Source organism: Zonotrichia albicollis, chromosome 34, assembly GCF_047830755.1.
Source record: "Zonotrichia albicollis isolate bZonAlb1 chromosome 34, bZonAlb1.hap1, whole genome shotgun sequence".
NCBI classification, from domain to species: domain Eukaryota; kingdom Metazoa; phylum Chordata; class Aves; order Passeriformes; family Passerellidae; genus Zonotrichia; species Zonotrichia albicollis.
The window spans coordinates 2,277,156-2,288,183 of NC_133852.1; the positions used below are offsets into that span (position 1 = coordinate 2,277,156).

The window sequence follows — 11,028 nt, forward strand, 5'->3', positions numbered from 1 at the left end:
ATTTTGAGCTGATTCCGGGTGATTTTCTGGCTGATTTTGGGGTGATTTTTGCGTTTTTTGGGGCAGGTGGGTGACGCGCTGGCCGCCACCCGTCTGAGCCGGGCGCTGCTGGAGCGCGGATGTTCGTGCAGGCCATCAACCCGCCCACGGTGCCGCGGGGGGGGGAACTGCTGCGCATCGCCCCCACCCCCAGCACAGCCCCGAGATGATGGAGCGGCTGGCAGGTGGGGGAGGGGCACCGGGGACATGGGGGGGACACCAGGACACCGGTGGGGGGGGGAAACCGGGGGGGGACACCGGGACCACGAGGGGGGACACTGGGACATGGGGGGAGACACCGGACACGAGGGGGGGGACACTGGGACAAGGCGGGGGGGACGATGGCACGGGGGAGGGAATGGGGACATGGGGGGGTATTGGGACACGGGGGGGGTGGGCACCGGGACAAGGGGAGGCACTGGGACACCGGGGGGACACAGGACACGGGGGGGATACCGGGACATGGGGGGGCACCGGGGGAGAGCACTGGGACATGGGGGGGCACGGGGGGGGGACGACACCGGAACTGGGGGGCACCGGGACAATTGGGGGGAACGGGACACGGGACATGGGGGGGGTACCGGGAATCGGTGGGGGGACACGGGGGGTGGGGGACGACACCGGAATCCGGGGGGCACCGGGACAAGGGGAGACACTGGGGGGCACGGGGGGGGGAAGCACTTGGACATGGGGACATGGGGGGAACACGGAGTGGGGGCACCGGAACTGGGGAGGGGAACGGGGACATGGGGAGCAACGGGACACCGCGGGAGGGACACTGGGGGGGCACGGGGGGGCTACTGGGGGGCATCGGGAATTGGGGGGCACTGGGACAATTGGGGGGAACGGGACACGGGGACATGGGGGGGGTACCGGGAACCGATGGGGGGACACGGGGGGGACACGGGGGGGGGGGGACGACGACACCGGAATCCAGGGGGCACCGGAACAAGAGAGGGAACGGGAACCAGGGAACGGGGGGGGACACGGGCGGGGGCACTGGGGGGACACGGGGATGGGGGGGTTGTGGCTTTGGAGGGGTGGGGGAGAGGGGGGGACATTGGGGTGGGGGGGTCACAGGGTGGGGTCCCTGAGTGACACCGGGCCGGTGCTGCCCCGGTCACTCGGGGGTCACTCGGGGGGGTCACTGGTCGGACGGGGGGGGGTGTCATTGGTCATTCGTGGGAGTCGCTGGTCACTCGAAGGTCAACCAGGGGGGGTCAGCGGTCACTCGGGGGTCACTCGGAGGGTCACCGGTCACTCAGGGTCGCCAGTGGTCACTCGGGGGGGGTCACTGGGGTGGGTTCGGGTCACCGCTCCCTCAGGGCTTGGCTGGGGTCGCTGGGGGGGGGGGTCACTCTGGGGGTGTCCCCTCTCACCGTGTCCCCCCCCACCCAGACCAGCTGTCCGAGTGCTGGGGGGCGCTGGGGCTGCCCCGGGACTCCCCCCTGGGCCCCTCGTGCGCCTCCTGCCAGAGACCCCTGCACTTCTCGCTGATGAGCGCCTGGGAGCGGCAGCACTTCCAGCAGGCGAGATCCCCGCCACGGCCTGAGACCCCCACCCAAAACAGCCTGAGACCCCCGGGAACGGCCCCAGCGCCCCCAGAAACCGCCTGAGCCCCAAAACCCCCTGAGACCCCAACCCAAACCCACCTGAGACCCCTGCACTTCTCGCTGGTGAGCGCCTGGAGCGGCAGCACTTCCAGCAGGGCGAGATCCCCGCCACGGCCTGAGACCCCCACCCAAAAATGGCCAAAGACCCCCAAAAACCGCCGGGAAGAGCAGCCACCCCCCCGCCACTGCAGCCCCCCCCCCCGCGCTCGCCACGGTCCCCCCCAGTGCTCCCCCCAGTGCTCCCATTGAGGCATGGCCGCCTTCGGGACTGGGGGGCGCCCCCATCTCTCTTTTGGGGGGGGGTCCCCTCATTGCCCCTCCCTCCCCTCAATTTTCCCGTTTTCCTCCCTCCCGGTGTTCCCAGTACAAACGCCAATAAACCAGTATGGGCCTGGTGCTGTTCCCGTCTCTTTATTTTGGGGTCCGGGGGGGGTCCCCAATTCCTCCCCCCCCCCCCCCCCCCCGCAAATTCCTCCTCCACAATTTCCCGCCCCTCCCCCAACTCCTTGATTTCCCCCCTTCCCCTCCTTCCCAGTGCTCCAGTTCCGGACCATCGACCATTATGGGATGGAGCCCGAGGCCTCTCTCCGGGGGGGTCCCCGCTGCCCCCCCGTGGCCCCCCCCGGGGGGGTGGGGGAGGGGCTGCCTCGGCTCTTTCCCTGCCCTTATCAAGATTTTGGGGAATGAGATGGATGGAATTTTGGGATTTTTGCCCCCCCCCCCCAGCGATGACGTCACTCCCGGGGGGGGGGGGGGTCCCTCCCCCCCTCCCAGCGCTCCCAGTCCCGCAGGGCCTTTCCCAGTGCCACCAGTGCCCGCTGAGCTGGTGCCGAGGTGTGCGGGGAACGCCCCCCTCCCCAGAATTCGGAGGGACCCCACAATTGGCATGGAGGTACCGGGAGGGGAGGGGAAAAGGGGAGGGGGGGTCCCAGTCCTGCCTCAATCCCCCCCCTCACCCACCCCCCCCCTTGCCCCCCTCTCCCAGTCCCCCCAGCCCCCCCAAAGCCCCCGTACCCCCCCCAGCCCCCTTTATTAACCCCCCCCCAAGTTTAACCCCCCCCTCACCCCGGACACCCCCAGAGCCCCCCAGCCCCCCTTAAACCCTTCCCTGCACCCCTCATTCCCCCCCCCTTAACACCCCCTGCCCCCCAGACACCCCTTGGCACGCCCAGACCCCATTTACCCCCTGTGACACCCCCAGACCCCGTTTACCCCCTGTGACACCCCCAGATCCCGTTTAACCCCTGTGACACCCCCAGACCTCATTTATCCCTGTGACACCCCAGACCCCATTTACCCCCTGTGACACCCCCAGACCTCATTTACCCCCTGCGACCCCACCAGACTCAAATTTACCCCCCATGAAACCCCCACACTGAGACCCCCATTTGGCCCCCCGTGCACCCCCCATTCATCCCCTTGACCCCATTTACCCCCCATTTACCCCCCCATGACCCCCCAGACCCCCTTCATGACCCCCCAGACCCCATTTAACCCCCATTTCCCCCTGAGACCCCCACTGACCCCCCCATTATTACCCCCAGACTTTATTTAAAACCCAATTCCCCCCGGCCCCCATTACGACACCCCCAGACCCCGTTACCCCCCAGCCCCCACCCGACCCCCCTTTTCCCCCATTTCCCCCCTACACCCCCATTATGACCCCCAGACCCATTTCCCCCCCACAGACCCCATTTCCTCCCCCGACTCAATTTCCCCCTCGCATTTCCCCCATTCCCCCCAGATCTCATTCCCTCCCCTCAAGACCCCCCCCAGACCCATTTCCTCCCCATTTTCCCTCACTGACTCCCCATTTCCACCCCTTTCCCCCCCATTTCCCCCCCAGACCCCCATTATGACACCCCCAGACCCATTTCCTCCCCATTCACCCCCATTTCCCCCTCCCAGACCCCATTTCCTCCCCATTGCCCCCCATTATGACACCCCCCAGACCCCATTTACCCCCATTCCCCCCACTTCCTCCCCATTTCTCCCCCCTGACCCCATTTCCTCCCTATTTCACCCCCATTTACGCCCAATTTACCTCCCCAGATCCCCATTATGACACCCCCAGACCCATTTCCTCCTCATTAGTCCCCATTTCCCCTCCATTTCCACCCCCTAGATTCCCATTATGACACCCCCAGACTCAATTTCTCCCCCCTAGACCAAATTTTCTCACTCCATTTCCCTCCTGTGATACCCCCAGACCCCATTTCTCCCCCATTTCTGCCCCCCAGACCCCCATTACACCCAGACCCCCCATTACACCCCCATTTCTGACACCCAGACCCATTTCCACCCCCTAGATTCCCATGATGACACCCCCAGACTCAATTTCTCCCCCGCAGACCCCATTTCCCCTCCATTTCTCCGCCTAGGTCCCCATTATGACGCCCCCAGTCCCATTTCCTCCCCATTAGCCCCCATTTCCCCCCATCATGACACCCCCAGACTCAATTTCTTTCCCCCCAGACCCATTTCCCCCCATTTGCCCCCGCTCACTCCCGCTCCCCCCCGGGACGCGGCTCTGGCTGTGGCTGTAAGTCTCCGTCCTGTCCCTCCTCCTCCTCCTCGCCGTCACCAGCAAGTGCTGGTGCTGCTGGTCCTGCGCCCCCTGCCCGAGCCCCCAGACCCATTTACCCCCCCCATTCACCCCCCATTTCCACCCCCCAGACTCCCCTTATGACACCCTCAGACCCAATTTCGTCCCCTCAGACTCCATTTACTCCCCATTAGTCCCCATTTCCCCCTCATTTCCTCCCCAGACCCCCATTATGACGCCCCCAGACTCAATTTCTCCCCCGCAGACCCCATTCTCCCCCATTTCCCCTCCATTCCCCCACTAGGTGACCTATTAGGTCACCATTAGGACACCCCCCAGACCCAATTTCTTTCCCCCTAGACCCCATTTACCACCATTTACCCCCATTCCCCCCCATTATGACGCCCCCAGACCCATTTACCTCCCATTTTCTCCCCATTTCCCCCTCTGCTGACCCCATTTCCCCCCATTATGACGCCCCCAGACCGAATTTCTTCTCCCCCAGACCCCATTTACTCCCCATTTCCCACTCTGTGACACCCCCAGACCCCCGTTATGACACCCCCAGACCCCATTTCTCCTTCCATTTACCCCCTCTGACACCCCCAGACCTAATTTAACCCCCATTTCTCCCCCCCCAGACCCAATTTTCCCCCCATTAGCCCCCATTTCCACCCCCTAGATCTCCCATTATGACACCCCCAGACCCCATTTCTCCCCTCGGACCCTCCTTTATGACTCCCAGACCCATTTATCCCCCAATTTCAGCCGCTAGACGCCCATTATGGCACCTCCAGACTCAGTTTCTTCCCCCCAGACTCTTTTCCCCCTCATTTTCTCCCCACTTCTTCTCCCATGACCAAATTTTCTCCCCGTTTCCCTCCCTTATGATCCCATTTCCACGCCCTAGACCCCCATTATGACACCCCCAGACCCAATTTTCTCCCCCATTTTTCCCCCCAGACGCCCCCCCCGGTCACTCCCGCTCCCCCCCGGGACGCGGCTCTGGCTGTGGCTGAAGTCTCGGTGCTCTCCCTCCTCTTCCTCCTGGCTGTCACCAGCAACCTCCTGGTGCTGTTCGCGCTTCGCCCCCCTCCCCGCGCCCCCCGCGGCCCCGGGCAGCCCCCGGCCCGCCCGGCGCGGCCGCTCCGCCGCTACCTGCGGCACCTGAGCCTGCGGACCTGGCGGCGGCGGCGGGGCTGGTGCTGCCGCAGCTGCTCTGGGACCTCACGGACCGGTTCCGCGGCCCCGACCCGCTCTGCCGCCTCACCAAGTACCTGCAGGGCGTCGCCATGTTCGCCTCGGCCTACGTGGCCGTGGCCATGGCGTGGGACCGGCACCGGGCCATCTGCCGGCCCTTGGGGACAGCGAGGGGGACAGGGAGGGACAGGGAGGGGAGCGGGTGGAGGTGGGGCAGGGGGAAGGGGGACACTGGGAGGGTTGGGGACATCGCGAGGGACACTGGGGACATCAGGACACGAGGACACTCCGCGTGCTGGAGGTGGGGCAGGGGGCACGGGGACACCGGGGACACTGCTGGGGACACCGCTGGGGACAGTGGGGACACCCAGGGAGGGACACGGAAACAAACAGGGGGACATGGGGACACTGGGGACACCAGGACATGGAGACAAACTGGGGGACACAGGACACTGGGGACATTGGGGACACCGGGATGCGAGGTCACTCCGGGTGCTGGAGGTGGGCTGGGGACGCAGGGACATTGGGAGGACTGGGGACACTGGGGACACTGGGGACACCGGGAATGGGGGACACGGGGACACTGGGATACGGGGGACAGTCCAGGTGCTGGAAGTGGGGGCAGAGAGGGCCTGGGGGTGCTGGGAGTGAAGTATGGGGACACTGGGGACATGGGGACACTGGGGACACTGGAAGTGGAGTGCAGGGACATGGTGACACTGGGGACACTGGATACACCAAGAGGGGGACACAGAGACAAACTGGGAGACACGGGGATACTGGGGACACTGGGGGCATTGGAATGGGGTACAGGGACATGGGGACACTGGGGACACCCGAGGAGGGACATGGAGACAAACGGGGGGACATGGGGACACTGGGGGTGAGCTGTGGGGACATGGGGACACTGGGAGTGGCAGGGGGCTGGGGGTGGCAGCGGAAGGGGATTGGGGACAGCAGGGGCACCAGAGATGGGGATGCACGGGGACAGGGAGGTGGGGACACTGGGGACACTGGAGTGGCACAGGGGGACACTCGGGGTGCTGGGGATGGGGACACAGGGACACTGGTGACACTAGGGGTGTGACACAGGGAGCCAAGGGGTGCTGGGGGTGGGGACACAGGGACAGCGGCAGGGACACGGGGCCACAGGGACGCAGGGACACCTGGGATGGCACCTGGAACCGGCCGGCGGCTGGGGACATGGGGACAGCTCTGGGGACAGTGGGGACAGCGCTGGGGACAGTGGGGACAGTGCTGGGGACATTGGGGGCAATGGGGACAGCAGGGACAGCACCACTGCCACGTCCCCCCTGTGCCCCCCAGGGCCCTGTGCCACCCCAGTGTCCCCAACCCTCCATGTCACTCCAATGTCCCCAACCATCCACATCACCCCAGTGCCACCAAGTCCCAATGGCAGCCAATGTCCCTCCATGTCACCCCAATGTCCCACTGTGGTCACCCAGTGTCTCCAAGCCCCAATGGCACCCCAATGTCCCATCGTGTGTCCCCAGTGTCCTTCCATGCCATCCCAATGTCCACTGTGCCACCCCAATGTCTCTAAGCCTCAAAGGCACCCCAAAGTCCTTCCATGTCACCCCAGTGCCACCAAGCCCCAATGGCAGCCCAATGTCCCTCCATGTCACCCCAATATCCCTCCATGTGTCTCCTCCAAGCCCCAATGTCACCCCAGTGTCCCAAGTGCCAACGGCACTCCAATGTCCCTCCATGCCACTCCAATATCCCACTGTGTCACCTCAATGTCCCCAAGCCCCAATGGCAGCCCAATGTCCCACCATGTCACCCCAATGTCCCTCCGTGTCACCCCAGTGCCACCAAGTCCCAATGACAGCCCAATGTCCCTCCGTGTGTCCCCCAGTGTCCTCATCACCCCCCTTGTCACCCCAGATGCCCACCAGGTGCCTGTCACAGGCCACCCTGGGGGGTTCCTGGGCCACCATGGGGGACTCTGGGACCACCATGAAGAGGAACTGGGCCACCACGGGGGTCCCTCAACCCACTCCAGATGGGGGACTCTGGGGCCACCACAGCAGAGTCTGGGGCCACCCCAGCTGGATCTGGGGCCACCACGGCGGGGCCTGGGGCCACCATGCAGGACTACAGGGACCACCACAGAGGGGACCGGGACCACCATGAAGAGGAACCGGGCCAGCACGGGGGTGCCTCAATCCACCCCTTGCTGGGGACTCTGGGACCACCATGGAGGGGTCTGGGGCCACCACAGCTGGATCTGGAGCCACCATGGGGGACTCTGGGACCACCATGAAGAGGAACCGGGCCACTACGGGGGTCCCTCAACCCACTCCAGATGGGGACTCTGGGGCCACCACGGCGGGATCTGATGCCACCACAGCTGGATCCGGTGCCACCAGGCGGTGGTGGGGGGTGGCAGCGGGCCGGGCTCGCTCGGTTCTCTCCCCGGTTCCGCTCGGCTCTGTCCCGGTTCCGCCGCCGCTGGGACGCTCTGGCCACGGCCTGGGCCCTGGCTCTGCTCTTCGGGCTGCCCCAGGTCGGCATCTTCGGGCAGCGCGAGGTGGGCCCGGGCGAGAAGCGACTGCTGGGCGGCGTTCGCGCAGCCCTGGGGAGCCCGCGCCTATGTCACCTGGGTGGCGCTGGCCGTGCTGGTGGCACCGGCCGTGCTGCTCGGGGTGCTGCTGGTGGCCGTGGCCCGGGCGCTCCGAGGCTCCCCCGGCGGTCCCGGCGGGCTCGGCCGGGCCCGCGCCAAGAGCCACCGCATGGCCGTGGTGGTGCTGGGAGTGTTCGTGCTCTGCTGGACCCCATTCTTCTGCGCCCAGCTCTGGGCCGTGTGGGACCCCCGAGCCCCCCGGGAAGGTGAGAGGGGACAGGGGACACGTGGGGACACAGGGACATGGGGACATGGATGGGGACATGGGGACAGGGGGACAGGGACATGGGGTCACAGGGACACAGGGACATGGGGACACTGGGAGTGTTCGTGCTCTGCTGGACCCCCTTCTTCTGCGCCCAGCTCTGGGCCGTGTGGGACCCCCGAGCGCTGCGGGAAGGTGAGAGGGGACAGGGACAGGATGGGGACATGGGGACAGGGGTCACAAGGACATGGACATGGGGACACAGACAGGAACATGGGGACAGGGGGATAGGGGACACAGGGACATGGGGACAGTTTGTGCTCTGCTGGACACCCTTCTTCTGTGCCCAGCTCTGGGCTGTGTGGGACCCCGAGCGCCACGGGAAGGTGAGAGGGGACAGGGACAGGATGGGGACATGGGGACATGGACAGGAACATGGGGTCACAGGGACACGGGACAGAGTGGGGACATGGGGACATGGGGACAGTTGGTTCTCTGCACCCCCTTCTTCTGCGCCCAGCTCTGGGCAGTCTGGGATCCCCCAAGCGCCCCGGGAAGGTGAGAGGGGACAGGGGGACACACGGGGACAGGGACACGGGGACAAGGGTGGGGACATGGGGATATGGGGACAGGGGGACAGGGACATGGGACACAGGGCAGGGTGTGGACGTGGGGACAGGTAACATGGGGTCATGGGGACAGGGGGATGGGGTGGTGGGGACACGGGGACACAGGGACTGGGAGTTATGGGGACAGGGGACATGGGGATGGGATCACAAGGACAGGGTGGGGACATGGGGACAGGGGAACATGGTTGACATGGGGACACAGGGACATGGGGACAGGGGACATGGGGACAGGAGACACAGGGACATGGGGACATGGGGACAGGGAGATGGGGGTCACAGGAACAGGGTGGAGACATGGGGACATAGGGACAGGGGACATAGGGACAGGAGTGGGGACATGGGGACCCAGGGATGGGGGTTACAGGGACAGGGGACACAGGGACATGGGGACAGGGTCACAGGGACAGGGGACATGGGGACAGGGTTGGGGTGGGGACATGGGGATGTTGGGGACAGAGAGGTGGGGCACATGAGGACAGGGTCACAGGGACTGGGGACACGGGGATGTGATGGGCATGGGAGAATGGGGATGGGGGACATGGGGATGTGGGGACAGGGAGAAGGTGACAGGGACACAATGATGGCGACATAGGGATGGGGTTGGAGCTGTGGGGGACATGGGGATGGGGCCATGGGGGTGACAGGGCCATGGTGTGGGTGACAGGGCCAGGGAGGTGACAGGGCCATGGTGTGGGTGACAGGGCCAGGGGGACACTGGGACAGCCAAGGGTGACCCCGATATTTTCCCATGCCTGGCTGGGCTCTGCCTGGGGGTGGGTGTCACTGGATGTCACCCTCCCAGGGGTGTTCCCAGTGTCCCCAACTGTCCCCAATGTCCCCAGGGCCCGCGTTCACCATCCTGATGCTCCTGGCCAGCCTGACCAGCTGCACCAACCCCTGGATCTCGGCCGCCTTCAGCACCAGCCTGGCCCGGGCCATGGGCAGGCTCCTGTGTCCCTGCCGCCACCGCCATGGGGACACCGGGTGACATTGGTGACACCGGGTGACACAGGGTGACACAGGGCCATGGCCCGGCTGCTATGTCCCTGTTGCCACTGTGGGGACACAGGGTGACACTGAGTGACATCGGTGACACCGAGTGACACAGGGCCATGGCCTGGCTGCTGTGTCCCTGCCGCCATCATGGGGACACCGGGTGTCATCGGTGATACCGGGTGACACAGGGTGACACAGGGCCATGGCCAGGCTGCTGTGTCCCTGCTGTCACCAGTGCCGTGACACCAGGTGACGCTGGGTCACATGGGGTGACATGAGGTGACACAGGATGACACAGGGTGACACAGGGTGACACAGGGTGACAGGGCCATGGCCCATGGCCTGTGTCCCTGCTGCTGCTGCTGCTCAGGTCACACAGGGTGACAGGGGTGACACAGTGTGACACGAGGTGACACAAAGGCCTGAAGGAGGATGGGGCTCACACTGGTGACTTGTGTGACACGAGGACACGCAAGAGACGCACAGGGGGACATGGGGACACACGTGGGGGGTCTCGTGTCACACGGTGGGGGTCACTCGAGTGTCACACGGTGGGGGTGCCACAGTGGGGGTCACATGAGTGTCACACGGGGTCACTTCAGTGTCACACGGGGTCACTCCAGTGTCATTGTTGGGGTCACACAAGGACTGAAATCTTGCACTGGGGGAGGGGTCGCACAAGGTTTGGGGCTCTGGGGGCGGGGCTTGCACGAGTGGGCGGGGCCACACCTGAGCCTCGTGCAAGGGACAGGGGGACACACCTGGGGACATAAGGGGAGGGCCAACCTCCCCCGCTCTGTGGAAAGCCAATCACCAATAAAGCAGATTTTTACCCAAATTCCTGGGGTTTTTTTGTGGGACACAGGAGAAAAATAAAGAAGCCCAGGAGATAAATATAGGTAGCCTCAAAATCGAAAGAAATCAGCTAAAAAAAGGAAAAAAAACCCCAAAATGGAGAGAAATCAGCCCAAAAGGGAAAGAAAAGGAGGAGTATCCCAAAAATAGAAATCAGCCCAAAAAGGTGGGGAAGGATCCCAAAATAAAGTGTAATTAGCCCAAAAAGAGGGGGAAAAAGGAGGGGGAAATCCCAAAAATTGAAGGCATCAGCCCAAGAAGTGGGAAAGATCCCAAAAATCAAAAGAAATCAACCCAGA

General features: G+C 64.6%; 1 protein-coding gene and 1 pseudogene across 1 annotated transcript; both read left to right on the top strand.

Annotated features, from left to right (window-relative positions):
• LOC141726318 (5-aminolevulinate synthase, erythroid-specific, mitochondrial-like) lies at nucleotides 1-2,047 on the top strand. The gene is made up of 2 exons (XM_074531084.1): nucleotides 1-224; nucleotides 1,438-2,047. The coding sequence occupies exons 1-2, from the start codon at nucleotides 206-208 to the stop codon at nucleotides 1,653-1,655; spliced, it is 237 nt and encodes a 78-aa protein (XP_074387185.1). The 5' UTR covers nucleotides 1-205; the 3' UTR covers nucleotides 1,656-2,047.
• Nucleotides 2,048-2,422: 375 nt separating this feature from the next.
• LOC141726306 (vasopressin V2 receptor-like) lies at nucleotides 2,423-11,028 on the top strand (annotated as a pseudogene).